At 39.9% G+C, this 19890-nt stretch overlaps 1 protein-coding gene across 2 annotated transcripts in view; it reads right to left on the minus strand.

The window, feature by feature from the left end:
- The window catches only part of TTC29 (tetratricopeptide repeat domain 29), a 184663-nt gene that overhangs the window by 88460 nt on the left and 76313 nt on the right, over positions 1-19890 (minus strand). For both annotated transcript variants that reach the window (XM_032764895.2, XM_075066780.1), the window contains exon 9: positions 3914-4005. In XM_032764895.2, coding sequence (XP_032620786.1) covers positions 3914-4005 — 92 coding nt within the window. The remainder of the gene's footprint in view (positions 1-3913; positions 4006-19890) is intronic.

A 19890-nucleotide genomic window follows, 5' to 3' on the forward strand; every position in this document is an offset into this window, starting at 1 on the left:
AGTGAGAAAGCTTCCATGACCTCCGTAGGACAACTGTTCCATTATCCTACTGTTCTTACAGTTAGGAAGGTTTCCCTGCGATTTAATCTAAATCTGTTATGCTGTAGTTTGAACCCATTGCCTCTTGTCCTGCCCTCTTTAGCCAAAAAGAACTTTTCTCCATCTTTTTTATGGTGTCCTTTCAAGTATGTGAGTGTTAAGCCCACATTTCTCCTGCTCACTTATCAGAATGTCATGTAGGACTGTGTCAAAAGCCTTGCTGAAGTCCAAGTATATTATCTCCATCACATTCACCCTATCCATCCCCAAATCGGTTACCCTGTCAAAGAAGGAAATCAAACTGGTTTGGCATAATTTGTTCTTGGTAAATCTACGTTGGCCACTAGTGATTACCTCTTCATTTGCCAGGTATTCACAAATTGAATGTTTTATACATTGCTCTAGTAGCTTCCTAGGTACTGAAGTCACACTGACTTGTCTATATTTCCCCGGCTCCTCCTTTCCCCCCTTTTTAAAGATGGGCACTATGTTAGCCCTTTTCCAGTCTTCTGGAATCTTTCCTGTCATCCATGACTTTGTAAATATTGTTGCTAGTGGTTCTGAGATTTCTTCTGCTAATTTTTTCAGTACCCTTGGGTGAATAGCATCCAGCCCTGTTGATTTGAATTCATTCAAATTGGTCAGAAGATCTCTGATGCGTTCTTTACTTATCTCATATTTACTGCATTCCTTCCCTTGACTTCATTAGTTGTACTGTTATTTTTTGGGGGAGAAGACTGAAGCAAAGCAGGCATTGAGCAGCTCTGCCTTCCTATCATCTTTCATTACCAGCTCACTTTCTCCATTGAGCAGTGGACCCACACCATCCTTGATCTTTCTGTTTTGTCTGTCATATTTGAAGAACCCCTTCTTGTTGTCTCTAGCATTTCTTGCCAGCTGTAACTCATTCTAGCCTTGGCTTTCCTGATTTTGTCCCTACACACTCCTGCTATTCCCATGTATACTTCCTTGAGGACATACCCTCTCCTCAATTTCCTGTATGTAGCCCTTTTGGTTTTTAGATAGTTAGAAGCTCCTTGTGCAGCCACACTGACCTCCTGTGGCTCTTTTTATCTTTCCATGGCATCGGAATAGCTTGATGTTGACTATGACTCCCTTTCTTCTTAATTGGTCTTTCCAGAGGACCTTGCCTACTATTTTTCTAAGCTGGTAGAAATCTGCCTTTCTGAAGGTTGTGAATCGTGATGGGAAATCATTCAAACCTTCGCTGCCTCATCCAGTATTTTCCAGTGGGGTCATCCAGACACAGGTCAGAACACTAAGCATCCAAAGTTCTGTGTAAGAGTGAACGGGGACCTACAATGTGTATCACATGCCCCTTTTTACATTGGGAAAAGCACTCCTTTACACCTGTCTTTCATTTCCCTTCATCCTCGTAATATTGAGGAAGATTCAACAAAACAGATCCAGAGTGATCTTAGTCACGATCATCTGGGCTGGGCAAAACTGGTTCTTGGAACTATTGGCTCTCATTAATCTTTACCCAGTCATGATACTTTGTCTGAGCAGGATAGGCTAATGCTCTCAAATCTTAAGTCACTTCTACTGACAGTATGGCTGCTAGATTTCTAAGGTCAAGTAGATTTATGCTTGTCCAAAGAGATCAAAGCTATTCTGTTAGAGTCCAGAAGCCACCCACTCGGAGGTGTTATATGGCCAAATGGAACCAATTTAAAATAAGGAGGAGTCCTTGTGGCACCTTAGAGACTAACAAATTTATTTGGGCATAAGCTTTCATGGGCTAGAACCCACTTCATCGGATGCATGAAGTGAAAAATACAGAAGCAGGTATAAATACATGAAAGAATGGGGGTTGCTTTACCAAGTGTGAGGTCAGCCTAATGAGATAAATCAATTAACAGCAGGATATCAAGGGAGGAAAAATAACTATTGAAGTGGTAAGAGAGTGGCCTAGAGTGTTCTCCTACCAGTTTTTGAATGTTATAATTCCTGATGTCAGATTGGTGTCCATTTATTCTTTTGCATAGAGACTGTCCAGTTTGGCCAATGTACATTGTAGGGAGGTAGGAGCATCAATGGCAAGAATCTGCAGTGTGCCATTATCTAAAAATCTTGCAATTCAGTTCACACTTTCATGAGTCACTAGTATCTCAAAACTGCACTAAGAACTGATGTTGATTTCAGGAAGGCAATGCCTCAGTCACTGTTCAGTTAGCAGGACTTCTCAGTTCACGTTAGGAAGTCAGTGCTGGCTGGTCTCCTACAATGGAGCTCTGTGGAGACAACTGGTAAAATTTTCAAAAGAACCTAAAAGACTGAGAAGTCTAAGTCTTACTGACTTTCAATGAGACTAAGGGTAGGTCTACACTTAAAATGCTGCAGCAGGGTAGCTGCACTGGTACAGCTGTGGCCCCTGTTATGCTTCAGTGAAGATACTACTATGCCAATGGAAGAGCTTCTCCCATCAGCATAGTTAATCTACCTCTGCAAGAGGTGGTAGCTATTTCAATGAAAGAAGTCCTCCTGTTGACATAGCACTGTCTACACCGAGGGTTAGGTTGGTATAACTGTGTCGCTCAGGGGTGTGGATTTTTCACACCCCTGAGCAACGCAGTTATACCGATGTAAGTTTATAGTGTAGACCTGGCCTTAGGCTAAGTGCTTAAGTCACTTTTGAAAATGAGACCTAAGGGCTTAAATTTCTTAGGTGCTTTAATTTTTTTTAAATCACGTCACAAAAAAGATAAAGGAGTTACTCAGCAGTAATTCTGTTCTCCAAGTGTATTGCCTCCATGGAGCCACAGGATGATACTCTCTCCTCTCCTCTGCCTCAGAGCCCAGCTCTAAATAGGGTTCTTGGCAGTAAAGGGACTGCTTGAGATAAGCCTGGCTGATGTAAGTCAGATAGCAAGTTTTCCCCTGCTCAAAGCAGATTTAGATGGCACAGTGGCAAAAGAACCAGCAGACAGTCAGATCCAGCTCTCCCATTGTTGCTAGCAATGGTGGTGCAGCACTGGTGATAGAGAAATAATGGGGGAATTTACGAAAGTGCTCATTGTAGACAAAGCTGGGACCTTTTGATGGCAACCAGGATGAGAAAGGAAATGTAAGTTGCGTCCATCTGGTCAGCCCTCTCTCTCCATCCCTGCCTTGTACAAGTGCTCTCTCTCCCATAAAGGCTGATTTGTGCAGATATTGTTGGAGTCTTGGAATAATATGTATACATCATGTATCCTGCAATACCTATGCACAACAGAATGAGTTAAGGACAATCTATAAACTTTGACTTTGAATTTCCTTGCTTTTATTGATCATATTTGATTGCATTATATTATTTTGTATCAATGATTTTTGTAAAAGTTCTAATTTCAAATTAATCCATCTCGCAGAGGCTTTTAAAGGCTCAAAATGCTGGACTGACACAACAGAGAAGAATTATATTTGCAACAAATTGTGCTCAAAACACAAATGTCTCAATGGAAAAAGTGAGGTAGAACAATAAATGGAAATTTCTATTAAGAAGAGATCTTGAAAGGTTACACTGAGGCACACTTACTGGAGCATACTATACTTTTCTAGGCTTTCTGCTTTTTAACCTGTAAAATATGACTGAATTTCTATCTTTGAGCAAGGTCTTTTCCTAACTTTTTGAAAATATAAAAACAAAACAAAACAAAACAAACAAACAAAGACAGGAAAAGCTTTGATCATGCACTTTTAAAAAACTGTGCTGGTTTAAAATAACTTAGGATGAAAGGGTCACTTACTGGAAGAAGGGCACTGCTTAAAATTTAAGCAGTCAGTAATGGGAACCGACAGACCTCTAACAATTTAAGTCTTTCACAGTTGAATGAGTTTGCACTGACAACAAGACAAGGATGTGCTAACCTACCTTACCAGGACCTTGGCTATAGCTTGATATGCTCTGCCTAGGCCAACAATATCACACAGTTCTTTGGAGATTTCTTTGTAGGTGTTCAGAGTCTGTGAGGCAGGAAAAAACAAACAATAAAAACATAACGTCAAACATTACTGCTTTTGATTTAGAATCAATCTGTCCATACAAGGAGCTAACATGTCATTTTTATTTCATTTTTTGTATATGCAACAATTACAAGTAATAAACATAAGGATGTCCAATTTCCTTAAATCACTCTTTTGGCACTACAGAAAACCAAACAAATATGTGATTTACAAAATAATTTGCTTATATATAATTTAATAGATTTTAGGAGCTGTGCATATTTTTAAAGAAATCTATGAGTCAATATTTTAAGACAGAATTCTGCATTCATATGTGATATATTTTGATATGATACACTGAAATGCACATTTTCTTTCTTTAAAACACTAATGATGAGAACTCTGCTTTTGGTACAGTTCTGAGGCATAAAGGAAATTGAATAAATTGTAGGCTGTATATTTAAGCTAGGGTTAATCAAAAAAGAATATTGTAGATCATTTCATTACATGCACTACTAATTATTCCAGCACACAAGCAATTTGTTAATACTTGTTTGGAATGTACTCCATTAACATGACCTTTTCTATAATCAAAGGATTACAGCTGCCACCAAGAAACATACGATCTTAATTTAATTTAACACTGACATTGTCTATATTGCATAATTTCCCCTTTTTCATCCATTTTTTTCCAATGGGGATGAGGAGGGAAGGCATATAAAATGAAATCCCATTCTTTCCTCCCTCCCTCTTTGTTCCTTGACCCAACCTATTACACACATGAGGACACAGGAAATCTCCAAAGACTATCTATGGAAATCCTTTTTGCACATTTCCAAGAAAGGATTAGTGAATGTCATTTACCAGACTGAAGGAGGATGGGAGGTGTAAAGGGACATATGACAGCACCTTACCTACCCCACAATGCCTGTCTAGGGCAGTTTATGTTGTGGGGAAAGAAAGGGCACTTTGTATTAAGAGTTCATCTCTCTTCATCTGGTAGGGTGACCAGACAGCAAGTGCGAAAAATTGGGACAGAGGGTCGGGGGTAATAGGAGCCTATATAAGAAAAAGCCCCAAATATCAGGACTGTCCCTATAAAATTGAGACATGGTCACCCTATCATCTGGTAAAGTAGAGGGTTCAAAGAAGAAGAACATCTGTGTGCCAAGCATCAGTGAGCATGGATTTCAGCACTTCTATTGCTGTTTCTACCACTCAGATTCCTTGTTGTCTACTGTGCATGTCTGGTATAGGCCTGAGAAGGGGTAGTTGATTCAACTCTCAGTGGATTCTCATTCTATTTTTGAGTCATCTAAACTATGCATGCACTGGAAAGCAACATTTGCCAATGTGTATTCTGCACTATTTCCTCTTCAGTACCTCATAAACAGAGCTTCATTCTTCATATTCAGCAGTATTACTTCCTGTGTTTTGAAGGGAACTGTGAATTGAAGCATTGAAGCAAATGAGATGTCAAAAAGAGAACAGATGACACTGGTCATAAGGCTCGTAGCACCAGCTTGGAACTCTCTCGACTCAGTGCTTGCTCAAATTAAAGTCTTCAATGGTGCAGAATTAAAGAATTCTGGGGTTCTGTCAGGGCTGGTCCACAACATTTTGGCACTTGAGGCAGGGAGTTCAAAGGACGCCCCCATGCCCCTTCGCTTGGACCAAAACTTTGAAAGGTCTCAATTCTGCCTTCTTCCTGTTCTACTCCTCTCATGGTACTGCTCTGCTACCTACCCCAGTAAAGGAGAACAAACAACTTAAAATGCCTTGTTCAAAAATTTCAATTAAATATGTAACTTTTCTTGTCTGCATAGTAAACACTGGCATTTTTATTTGTTTGAATAATGAAAGTGGTACTTTCCGTGCCTTCTTGATTGCAAAGATTTGAATTGCTTACAGTCTGGGCCAGCTCATACTCTACTGAGATGGCTGCAAGGCCAACCAGCCTCTCCTGTGTCATTGTGGAGTGTAGACGTGTTTTTATTAACTTTAGCTTGGAGAAGCTGTGTTCTCCACTGGCAACTGTTACAGGAAGTGTTAGAAGTATGCACAGAGCAACAAAAGCATTTGGAAAAAGGGTGGTCATTTTATTTGTGCACATATATTCCAGAAAAGCCTTTGGAGTTGATCCTGCGGAAATGTATCTGAAAGGGCTTTCAGTTCATCACCTAAATCACTCACATGTCATCATGTGTCAATACTGTCTCTATTGTCTTGCATTGCTGGTATAGGTCTTCTTCAGGTATAGTGAGGAGTTTGGGAATATCATACAACATCCCAAATATACTGCTGTGTTCCTTGAGTTGCATGAAACGTTCTACAACTGACTGTATTTCACAATCTAGCACCTGGTTAAAGATTTCAACTTTAAATTGTTTTTGGGGTCTCTTATGGGATTATCCTGTCCTTGTAATCAAAATGTCTTCTTTTTTGGTGACTCTTGTGTTCTTGAATGGGTGGGAAAATAGCTTCAGTGTGAAGTTCCTCTGCCAACTTCTGTGCACTCTTCAGAATGTTTTGAAATCCCTCATCTGACCTGTAAGACTCTAGGTATGACTTTGCTTTGTCCAGTTGTTCTATTGCTCCAGATATATCAAGGTTAACACCTTGGAGGCCCCTTCTTACAACAACATTTATTTTAAACAGTATGTCATGCCACAACACTAAGCCACACAGAAATTTGACGTTATGTATGTTTCTGCTGACTCCATTTCCCTCTGCTACTGTTCTTCCACGAACAGTACCTGTCATAGCATTATCCTTCATAATGGCAACGATGGCATCATCTATCTTCCCAATTTGGTGTTTGATAGGCTTTATTGCCTCCACTCTACTTTCCCATTGTATAGCACTCAGTAGTTTCAGTGTCAGAGAGGATGTTCCCAGATGTTGCTTCAAAATTTGCCATCAATGAGTTGATACAGAGAAAAATACATAGATGCTTTGAATTACATTAAAAATTTCAGCACCTCACTAGAAGCTGATGCTGCATCACTGACCACCAAGTTCAATGAACGAGAACTGCATGGGACTAAAAAAGCACAAGGGTTTAACTCTCGGATCCGTGTCTGTACTCCTCTGTTCTTTCCTCTCATGTTGGCATCATTATCGTAGACCTGATCTTTCATGTCAGCTATCGCAATTCCCGTATCTTCCAGCTTTTTAAGAAGCACATTTATCATACCAGCTCCTGTAGTATCATCAACATTAATAAATTCTAGAAAATGCTCTCTGACAGACACCATTGTAGGGACATTTTCACTAGGTTCTGTTGTTGTTACAAAACGCACCATTAAAGAAATTTGTTCCATATGGCTGATATCAGGTGTGCAGTCCAGAATAACAGAGTAATATCTTGCTGACTTCAGATCTGCCACAGTCTTCTGTTTGACTTTTGTTGCCAGTAACTGTATGATCTCATTTTGAATTGTTTTTCCAAGGTAGTAGTGTGTGTTCATTTCTTGGGTGGTGACTCTTCTTAGATGCTCCTGGAGTACAGCATCAAACTCAGCCATCAGCTCCACAATTTTAAGGAAGTTTCCATTGTTTGGCACATACAGCTGATCTGAAGCGCCACACAATGCTAGGTTTTGGGTAGCAAGCACTCTCACAATGGCAATGAGTCTTTTCAGAACATTTTGCCAGTAAAGAGACTTTACAGTAAAGAGATGCAATCTTCTCTTGATGCTGATCATGTATGGTGGCTTTTAACCTTAGTCTTATCTCAAGCGCTTTCCACCTGTGGAATGCTTTCTGGTGATTTGCTGCCTTTTCATGGCATGCCAGATTTCTAGCCAGATATTTCCAGTCCTTTGTTCCTGTAGAACCCAATGTGGCTGGAACATTAGACTGGAAGAGTTTGCAACAAAAACCATATGCAGCTTTCTGGGTTTTTGAGTACATAAGCCATGGCCTTCTCCACTTTGTTACCATTGTGGATTTCACACCAGTAATGTGTTGGATGGAAACGTCTATTTTCATTGTCTTTTGGGGAACATAAAGTTTTTCACTTGCCGTGGTCCATGCAGTACAAGGAAGTCCCTCAGGCTACTGCTCAAGTGGGTCCACAGTCCTGGATCATCTAGACTTTAGGAACTAAACTCAGCAGCAGCTGTTTCTTGCACCTCCACCACACTCTTTTCTGATCTACACTTTTCTTCAGGAATGTGCATGGTTACATCCATTTGAGATGGAGATATGGATGCTGCAGTAGCTGCCAGGTCACCTGCACTCTGATTAACTTGAAGATCAGGCATCTCCTCATCACTCACATCCTCACTGGGGCCAGAAGGCTCACCGTGAACATCTGTGTCTATGTATCTCAGAAGAGCTCCTTCCTGCTTAGATAGAAAAGCTTCCTTTGCTTTCTTTCTTTTTCTGAATGCTGCCCCAGAGGGTAGTTTTCTTCTTTCACTCATGACTGCTGTTCTGTGCCAGCTACAGTGGCTCTCGTCACTCAATTGAAGGGGACAAATTAGCAGGCTGGTAGCAGGGCCTGAGTGAGGGAAGATATCAGCATCTTAAGGGCCTAACTGGCTCCTACTACTTCAGTTGACTGCCTGTTCTCCTCAAGTGGGTTCAGGGAAGCAGCAGGAAACAGGAAGCTCCCTGAAAAGCTGGTGTTAATCAGTCCAGGCTCCTGGGGGTGCTAGAGAGGTACATAAGATGCTCCTCCTCCTCCTCTCTCTCCCTGCAGCTCCTGTTGCTTTCTGTTATTCCCTCTCACCTTTTCTCCTGCTTGCCTGTTATGTCTCTTGTGCCCTCCTTCCTCCAGCACAGCACTCTATCATCTCTGTGCATCTACAGCAGAGAGAATGCAGATGTACCAGCAGCAGACAATTTTCTACACTCTGGGTCCTAGTGGCGCCCCCCCCCACAGTCTGGCACTGGAGGCAACTGCCTCAGTTTGCCTCATGGTAAGGCCAGCCCTGGTAACTCTCAAAAGAAAGTAAAGCTGCTCCCCCTAGGAAGAAATCCTTAGAAAAGGCAGAAGTGGTAACCTCACTTGCACTCCCCAGAGAATGGTTTTCCCACTTGGATTGCTGAAGCCATTGGTTGTACAAGGAGGTGCAATGGGCACTCATAAGTCTCAAATGTCCCCCATTTGAGGGGCGTTACTTATTTTGGTCCCAAAGTTACCTACATTACACACAAATCTGGTACACTGTCACTTATATTGTTGAAAACTATTTAAAGCTATCCAGAATAAAGACTCATGCAACTGAGATTACAGAAAGAGCTATTTACACTAAAGGAACTAATCCTGTAGAATGTTAATTTTCCTGTCTGAATAAGTTTTTTTGTGTCCCTCATTTTGGGTCAAGGTCCCATACTGAGCCAAAGCCTCAGCTGGTGACATAGGTCCACTGAAGCTGATTGGTACCAGCTGAGGATCTTGCCCACTGTGTCCCATATTTGGGACTTGGCAAGTTGAGAAGTATGCCTGCCCTAGTGCGATGAATATGGCCTACTCTATTGTAACTCTTGCACAAAACAGGATGCTTAAGAGATCGATATCTGTGAATGCAATCTCAAATTGCACATAAAAGATCTGCAGAAAAATAAACCAAATAAATCATGAATGTGAAGAGGGGAACAGCCAAGATATACTGTATGGCTTCACCTTGGACTGTTTCCCCAACTTCAGCCATTGCAGACCTACCATATAATGAAGTGAATCCTCAAAGGAAAGGAAAGATGTGGAATTGTCCCTGTACTCTGTGTGCCCAGTGTTCACTCAAGCAGAATTTGTGAATGGAGCCTGAGAGCCTCATCTAACGTCAAAGTTTCACTAACAGCTGCTGGGGAGGGAAAACATTAGGAGGTACTATGTACCTAAAGAGACAGATTAAGATATAGACACTATAGACTCATGCCAGAACCCCAGGTCCTGGAGTCATATGATTACATCAAAATTGTAACTTTTATTTTAGAAAAAAGCATGTGGCCTTCATGGGTGTAAAGACAAGCTTGAAAACATGACTCAAGTGTTACCAATGCCAGAGTCTGCAGTTAGCCTGAAACAACCAGCTCTGAGAAGAAGAGCCTCCTGCATCTCACAACAGGGTGTTAACTCCAAGAACTACTTTTTTGGTGGAAGGTGTCCTGCCAACACCACCCAGGAGAGTATTTGTAGCAAGAAAATATCACTGCAGCAGTCCTGACCCATCCACCTACCCAGATACCCTCTGACTGCTGGGGTAAATACTGGGGAATCCCTGTTGTCTCGCCTAGAAAGTGAAGGGGTTCCCATGTGACTGACCCATGCCACAGGGCAGTCCATATTATGGTGTGCCTATAGCGCACACCGCCTTAATCCAGCCCTTATATACCTCTGCAAGGGGGCCAGTATTTTAGTTAGGTTATAGTAAGTTAATAAAACATGTAGGATGTGAGAGATGTTGATAAAGTGGGGTGGTGGTGTTGTCAGGAGAATGTAGCTGGTTAGAGCCTGGTGGGATCGCACCAGTGAGGGGACTTGCAGCTGAATGTAGTGATTACTGAGGTGCCATAGCTTGGAGAAGACACTGATGAGTCAAGCAGAGGATGAAGGGGAAAGGACTGAGCCAGGGTTGGGAAAGCCAGTTGGCTGCTGATAGTGGGCAAGCGCAAGGAAGGGTCAAACATTAACAAAGGAGCTGGGGTAGGCATTTGGAGGAGGGAACAATGTTCTCATCATTTTTAAATGTGTGCACGTCTGCTCAGACCTAGAGAAATTCATGCTATCTTTCCTTATACAATTTATCTGTCACTTAGTAGCTTATTTGTAGGAATCAGGTCAAGAAAATAATTCTGCTGCTAGCTACACTCCTTCTTGGCCGATCTGTGCTGAGGACATGGATGTCTAGAAGAGGATGTTCAGCGGCTATGAAATCACAACAGTCATGGAGGAGATAAGTCAATAGGGTTGGAAGGCCATTCAGTAACTGTACATCTGCTGCAACGCTGAAATACCCACAGAATTTAGTCAACTACTACTAGCACAGCAAAGAAATGGATTTTATTTTATTTTTACTTGAGAGCATGAAATAAAAATGCATTTTATGATAAAATACTATGCATTGCATACTACTTAGCATGACTTCTGGTAATTTCCTTTGCAAGGAAAATGCAAGCACATTCTATTTTCTCACATTTTTTGTTTTTTACATATATATTTATATATACATGATATAACAAAGTGGACTAGACAGGATAATCTATACTGCTAATGTACATTACAGAGGTTTATTTGGTACCTGCATAAGTTTGATTGATGTATTTCCTGCTGACAAAACAAAAGAGCAGAAGGTAGGTTTATGAGGTTTAGAGTTATTGGAGGGGTTTAAAGTGGGTTTTTAAAAATTTGCTTTGTACAAAAGGTTCTGAGGAAGGCAGACTATTGAAATGCAAGAACTTGATGTTGCTAGGTCCATTATAACATCTTTTCAAATAAAGGTTGATACTTTTGGAATCTTGTGGAATGAGTTCATATTCTATGTGCAGCTGAACTGATTAAATTATTGTACAGTTCTCAAAATAAGAGGATATAACTATTTTCACTTTGTTTTGAACCACTGAAAAAGAAAATATGAAGTAAAATTAATGGAAGAAAAATAATAATTTTAGCACTGATTTTCTCATAAACTTCTTCTTAGCTTGTGCTGACCAAGTATACTGATGGCTTTATCTCAACCTCCTGCAATTATATGACTCAAAACATTAAGTGCTTTCTTTGAGCAAGAAAAGCAGCCTCAAAACACAAATACATTTCCTTTATCAACTTAGACCTCTCTTTTGCCTCCTGTGATATGGTGGACAAATCCCATACTGGATCAGGGCAAGAAAGGGTTAGTAATCTGTTTTGCACACTAGGGCTAAAGTCAATGTGACCCACAACCCCTGCAAACAATGAGAGAACACTAGTGGGAGGAAATAAAAAGGCAGATATCTTGGGTCTGAGACAGAAAGGCTGTGGGATGAAGAGCTCTTATCTAGGCACCTTAGGAACAGCCAAATCTGGAAAGAAAACTTGGACTTGGTTTTAGGTTATCTTCTTATTAACGTATTTGTTTGAATGTCAAATTGCAAAATGAGGATGAGTTCTGATCATTCACAGTGCCTGTGGACTGCATCTTACAACAGGTGGGGAAAGTTTCCTACTCATACCTGTGTTTTCCATAAACTTGAAATTATCTTTGACCTTGATCTTTTTTTCCCCATACCATTTCCTCCACACCACTGCCTCAAGTGTCAAGCCTCAAGGCTAGGATTTTTTTAAAACAGCACACTGCAAGTGAACATCAAACTCTTACCAGGATAATCACTTGACATAGACACAGGACAGGATGAATATTTGAGTGAACAGCATTTTTGTTTAGAAAGGCTGGTTCTGAGAACTACATCTCTCTCCTTGGGTCTTAACAGGTCTGTTGTGGCTGAAAGTCACTTTTTTGTGCAGAAAGCAAGCTCAGTCTATATACCACATAGATCCTCAAAATAGGGCTGAAGTGGTCACCCTTATGTCCTTCGCCAAATAAAAAGTTAGTTATGGTTGTACATTTGAGAGAGAGGGAGGCACATCAACATAATGCATTTAAATCACTTTTTTGTCTGTCTTTAATTCTGAATCAACATGAAAGCTTGTCTAAAGCACCAAATATAGTAAAACTGTGAAACTGTTCAAACAACACACACATACCCTTATGCTTCAGAGAATAAACCATACCAATTTTATTTACAAAGTATTATATTACTAAAATGTGCTCTCCTAAACTTACAAGTTGTAAGTACATGTAAGTTGAATGATTTTAGCCACTTGAATCCTGTTAACCTCAATGACAACTGTATGGTTAAAACCCCACATGATCCTTTGAACATTTAGGAGCTTATGTTTCAGGAACACTAGAGGAAGGTCTCCTCATCCCAATAACAGTACATAAAGACAGGCACTGTGGACTAGATCCATTGCTGAGTTACTCCAATTTTACAGCAATGTGACTCCACTGATTTCAGTAGAGTCCAAACAATATAAAACAAATACATTGCAACACTGGAGAATCTTTCATAATACCTCAATAGGTATACCTTGATGGTCCTCTCACAAGGAAGTAGGCAGTGTAGGAATATGATATTAGAAAGACCAAGGTACAAAACAAGATTAAACTAGCTGGAGATATAAAGGGTAACAAGAAAACATTCTAGACACAAGAGGAAGACCAAGGACAGGGGAGGCCCATTACTCAACGGAGGCAGGGAAATAATAATAGAAAAAGTGGAAATGGCAGAAGTGCTAAACGACTTTTTTTTTTCCGGTTTTCACCAAAAAGTTTAGTAGTAATTGGATGTCTAACACAGTGAACACCAGTGAAAATGAAGTAGGATCTGAAGCTAAAATTGGGAAAAAACAAGTTAAAAATTAATGACACAAGTCAGACATCTTCAAGTCACCTGAGCCTGATGAAATACATCCTAGAATACTCAAGGAGCTGAGGAGATATCTGAGCCATTATTGATTATCTCTGAAAAGTCATCAAAGATGGGTGAGATTCCAAAGGACTAGAAAGGGGCAAATATAGTGCCAATCTATAAAAAGGGGAGTAAGGATAACCTGGGGAATTATAGACCAGTCAGCTTAATTTCAGTACCCGGAAGGATAATGGAGAAAATAATTAAGCAATCAATTTGCAAACACCTAGAAGATAATAAGGTGATAAGTACAAGTCAGCATGGATTTGTCAAGAACAAATCATGTCAAACCAACCTGATAGCTTTCTTTGACAGGATAGCAAACCTTGTGGATGGGGGAAAGCAGTAGATGTGGTATATCTTGACTTTACTAAGGTTTTTGATATGGTTTTGCATGACCTTCTCGTAAACAAACTAGGGAAATACAACCTAGATGGAGCTACTATAAGGTGGATGCACACCTAGTTTGTAAACCACTCCCAGAGACTAGTTATCAGTGATTCACAGTCAAGAGCATATCAAGTGGGGTCCTGCAGGGACTGGTCCTGGGTCCAGTTCTGTTCAATATCTTCATCAATGATTTAGATCAGTGGTTTCCAAACTTTTTTGATTGTGCACCCCTATCAGTAAAATTTTTTTGCTCACGCACCCCCTGTCACGCTGGCTCTATCATTTTTGCCAAAGCGAAAAATAATAAAAAAAAAAAAGTCGCTTAGACTCCCGCCTGAACTGCCGAAGCAAAAAAAAAAAAAAAAACAACCAAAAACAACCACTCCTCCTGCCGTGCACCCCCAAGGATCCTCTTGCGTACCCCACTTTGGAGACCACTGATTTAGATAATGGCACAGAGGGTACACATATATAGCTTGTGGACGATACCAAGCTGGGAGGGGCTACAAGTGCTTTGGAGGATGATCAAGAGAAATGATCTGAACAGGATGAAATTTAGTAAGAACAAATGCAAAATACTCCACTTAGGAAGGAACAATCAATTGCACATATATAAAATGGGAAATGACTGCCTAGGAAGGAGTACTGCAGAAAGGGACCTGGGGGTCATATGGATCACAAGCTATCTAGGAGTCAATAATGTAACACTATTGCAAAAAAAGTGAATATCATTCTGGGATGTATTAGCAGGAGTGTTGTACACAAGACAAGAAGTAATTCTTCTACTCTACTCTCTGCTGATGTGACCTCAACTGGAATATTGTGTCCAGCTCTGGGCACCACATTTCAGGAAATGTGGACAAACTGGAGAAAGACCAGAGGAGAGCAACAAAAATGATTAAAGGTCTAGAAAACATGACCTATGAGAAAAGAGTGAAAAAACTGGGTTTGTTTAGTCTGGAGAAGAGAAGACTGTGAGCAGACATGATAACAGTTTTCAAGTACATAAAAGATTGCTACAAGGAGAAGAAAGAAAAATCGTTCTCATTAACCTCTGAGGACAGGACAAGAAGCAGAAAGGGAAGTTTTGGTCGGACATTAGGAAAAGCTTCTTAACGGTCAGGTAGTTAAGCACTGGAATAAATTGCCTAGGGAGATTATGGAATCTTCATCATTGGAGATTTTAAAGAGCAGGTTGGATAAACACCTGTCACAGATGGACTAGAAGATAATACCCCTTGAGTGCAGGGGACTGGATTAGAAGAACTTTTGAGATCCCTTCCAGTCCTATGATTCTATGATATGAACATATGGTAATAACGGACACAAAAGTAAGACTCTAAGGTGAAAACTTATGTTGGAAAAATGACTATGCATGTTAACAAAAGATTGCTGCTGCTATCAATATTTTATCAATTTTCTCTTGCAAAAAACATAACAGGAGGATACTAATTTCTACTATTGTAACTTTAAACACCTAAAATACAATTCTGCTTCCAAACCTGCACTTTAAATTGTTGTCAAATTTTATTGGAAATACATTTATTTTGATTTCTGACAATCTAACCCTGCTTAGCCATTTCACAGTTGGTGAGCTGTAAAGATGTTTCTGCCTCATTTACAGTTCTTGAACATGATTTAGACAATCAGCCGCAACATTAGTCAAAGAGATCACTAGCTAATGATTTCTGACAAGTGCTGCAGTAACAGGCTAAGACTCAGACTGGGCAGCAGCATCTAAGGATATTTTACTGGAGCCAACAATAGGTGCTGGTAGATAGATAATGCAATGTGCATTTAATGCCTCTCATGCACTTCCAGAAAAAGCACATAATTCTGACATGGCAGTAAACAGAATACTTTTCTAGACATATTATGCAGTAAAAATAAAGACACTGGTGCTTCATGGGCATTTTAATCTGAAATTCAGTAAGAACACTACAAAAGATGTCAAAGAAATTTATATTTTGTTGTTTTTTTTTTAAGGCAGCTCACATTACTACTGTATTTAAAAACATTGGCTAAGATCACAGGAAGGAAAATTTACCAAAATATTCCATCCTTTAATTTCTTCTGTTTTGCGGTGGGGTTTGAATCCCCCCACAGAAGAAAAGGAAGCTGGTCTCCAAACGTTTTGGAGGTGACAGGATCTTCCAAAGGGAGCGTCACCAAAACAGAGGACCTATGCTTCCACATTGTCTTTGAGGCTTTCTGCTGCAACCGCTCCTATAACCCCATTAAAGCAGAGGTTCCACACAACAGAAGGTCTCTCCAGGAGAATTACTGCAACCCAAAGCTGCATCAATTTTTCTTCAGACTTCCAGAAGGTTGGGAGTGATATATGTCCTCCTGACCCTGCTTCGCTCCGTTCTTATGTATTGTGATAGACTCAGGCCGGTTCGGTACAACAAAGTAGTAGAAGGCAGATATACTGGCCACTGGATTAGCAGTTTTCTGTTCCCTGTCTGACCAGAGCAGGGGCTGCTTCAGGCTAATGAGAACACCTGACTCCAATTAACCTGCGAAGAGTCATGTGAGGTCATTAAGGTAATGTGAACACCTGACTCTAATTAAGGTCCTTTTTGATACTATAAAAGGGCTCACTCCAGTCAGGCTGAGGAAAGCCAGAGGAGAGGAAGTGCAGCTGAAGGGCTGGTCAATGAAGACACCCTCAAGTCATTGGTAAGGGAACCCTAAGGTAAGGGTGAAGAAGGAAGAAGCAGGAGAGCTGTGGGGAAGTGGCCCAGGGAAATGTAGCAATTCTGGCAGTGAAAGGTTGACTGCCAACAGCTGCTATAGGGTCCCTAAGCTGGGGGCCAGAACCCGGAGTAAAGGGTGGGCCCGAATTCCTCCCAACCCACCACTACAGGAACACCTCCTCGGAGGGGAAGACAGGCCCATCAGGACAGGAGGCTAAACTGTTTTGGTATGAGGCCATAGGAGCAACAGAGACTGTGGGAGTTCTCTCACCAATCTCCTTGATGGCTTAGGATGAAAAGGACTCAGTAGACTGTATCCCTGGCCCTAGAGAGATAAGGGCTACGTGAAGGGTTGCAGTGAGCCTCTGAAGCTAGCATAAACTGCCTGGAAGTGTGGGACCCACGGGAACAAGGTTGGAGCTCTGCCACAGTATGAAATGCCCTCTAAACATGGATCAACAGGACATTAACTGTCTCACTGTACTGAGCAAGCAAGCAGTTAAGCTCCTTTTATTTACTAAGTATACTTCTAATATTTAATTTTCAATATTTTTCTGTTTTCTGGAGCCAAATCTTGTGATCCTTACTCTGTTTTCACCCAGTCCCTACATAAGTAATTTGGTGTATATCAGTTTCATCTATCAGTTTTTACAATGATTGGTTAAGTGTCTACATGCCTACAGACCTACCTGAGTAAGAGCTAAGCAAAATCTGAGTATGGGTTTCATGACATGGCTCCTGCTGAATAATTACATGGACTAAATTGCAAAGTGAGAGAAGTCAAAAGGCAAACAGAGATTATTTTTAATGTACTTTTTATGGTAGAGCCTGCAGACCCCAATAAGGATCAAGGCCCCATTCCTCTAGACACCGTGCAAACAAGTATGAAGATACAGTTCCTACCCCTAAAGAACTGAAAACATTTATGCATGTGAGTAATGTAAAGCATGTAAGTAGGCACATTGAAACCATGTGTTTCAAGCTATTAATGTGCATATGTGCTTGCAGGATTAATGCAAGAAGAATATTCCACAAATATTCCACAAATCTCTTGCTGACCCACATAATATATATTACATAATGTATGTTTTGTACAATGTAATTTCTATATTTTGGCAGAATGGATTCAAACTGATAGGATGTAATTACATGTAATTTAGAATCAAAATTTATTTCAAGGGGTAACACAACTCCCACTGACTACAATGGGGCCAAGATTTCACCTCATATGCTTAGTATTTTGCTGCAGTGGGGCCTTAATGACACATAACATTTATTAGGTGATTAAATAAAGGTCAATTATGGTCACTTTCCCCCTCTAATATTTTGTTATTGATACTCTTCTTATGCTTTTTTCTTCATCAGTACTGCTATTACTTGTCATGATTTTCTATGCTGTAATCAGCACTAACAGTAACTCTTAATTCTGATTCTATTTCTGCAATGGATGTATTGGTTCAGAAGCAATGCAGTCATTTTATAATCTCCCTTACTGAACCTCAGATAAGGTCTGACTCAATACAAAAATATTCCAACCAGTTCCCTTAGTGCAGAAGTCTATGCATGCCTCAAAAAATCCCAGGCATTCTAGTATAGTATTTTTGTACAATTTGAAATCTTCATTGCATGAGCCATTACTATAGCAAAGGTTGTTGTAATGGAATGGAATGTTTTCAAAACCAGCCAGTTTGGATATATTTCGCTGAAATAAAACATGGTATAACCGTCTGGAGGGAAGAAACTTCATCTGTTATCCTTTAACACGGATATAAGAGGAAAAAACAATTTATGTATCCTTTCCATCCTGACAGATGTGACAATGGCTACAAACACTATGCCTGCCAAGAGCTTTTATCAAGTATGTTATAACAGCTAGTAATAAGTGTAAATAATAAATGGCTACGATCTTATGGGAAACAGTGGCAATACTAAACAATTTTTGGTGCTTGCTGATGGGGGTCTGCTAGTCTTGGAATTCCCTGGCTTCCCAGTAGACTTTTGGCCTGACAATAAACAACAGTTTAATACTTTATCTAATCCCAGCCAGGAGGTGAGTTCAACAGCAAGCTTTTGCAGATGTTCACATCCAATAATTTATCCATAATTGATGAAACAGGGAGGTCAGATGTAATGGTTGCTACTATTCCAGCAACAAATAAATGGTTATTGACAAAACAAGCCAGTGTGGCGCTGAGTGCGGAGCAGTGACAAGCATGAAACAGTGCTGAGACAGAGGTAGTAATAAGAATACAGCCCTTCATCTTGAGAATGCCTGAATATGATGTGTGGCATAAGGGCCATGATGACACATAAGCAGATGGAGGTGACTTGTAAAGGGAAAAATGAGATTCCTCAAGTACATACAAGACAAAGTCAGACAGAGGCAGAGAAGGAAACAGTGAGAGAGGGGTGGACAAGACCGGGGCCTTGGGTAAGTACAAATGCATGAACTGTTCAGAAATGCCTTTGTAGAGCAACACTGTGATCCAGATGTCTGAATTGCTTTTATCACATAGCTGTGTCAACACTAATATACCTGGTTGTCAAATTGCTGTAGCCTCCTAAGACCCTAATATCATAGTGTATGCATGTACATGCTTCAGTGTCCATAACTTCTTACCACTGAGTTTCTATCAATATTCTGCTTAACGTTTACTTATCTTTATTTCTATCCATAAAAATGTGTTTATATAATCTTCCTAAATAAAAAAACCCAAACAAACAAAAATACAAAATTGCATTGTATAGAGAGAAAAAAAATTGGAGATAAGCTAGGAAAGCATTTTATAAAATTTAAAATGCAATTTAAAGACTCTAATTTCTCTGTGCAGATATGAAAGTTAAAGGCAAAGTTCTAATTCAATAGGAAACCTTGCATTTTTTGTAAGTCTTAACCTATGTAAGAAATATACCAAATGGATTAATAGACTATATTTTTATTGACTGAATAAAACTTGAGTCATTTACATGCAAATAAACAGTTTAAATCAATTCTGCGCATCCATTTCAATGCTAAAAGATAATATTTTTACAATGTTTACTGTGTAATGTTCTACTATGAAAAACAGTAGAATGAAATGGTGGCCATTATTGCTATATGTAGTCGTAAAAAGATTTCAGAAAGAAATATTTTAAATATTAATATTACTAAAATCACTTAAAGCACTAAGGAATGTTAAATCGATTTATTTAGATGTACAATTTACTTCACACTTTGCTACCAATTCTTTTGATCAGCTCTAATATAATATAAAAGCTGAAAGTAAAACAGCAAAACAAACTGCGGCTAGCAATGCCACAGCAAGCTTTAGGGTTTTATAATATAAATTGGCATATTGCAATGTTCTAACTTTTCAAG

The sequence above is a fragment of the Chelonoidis abingdonii genome, chromosome 5 (assembly GCF_003597395.2).
Source record: "Chelonoidis abingdonii isolate Lonesome George chromosome 5, CheloAbing_2.0, whole genome shotgun sequence".
NCBI lineage: Eukaryota > Metazoa > Chordata > Testudines > Testudinidae > Chelonoidis > Chelonoidis abingdonii.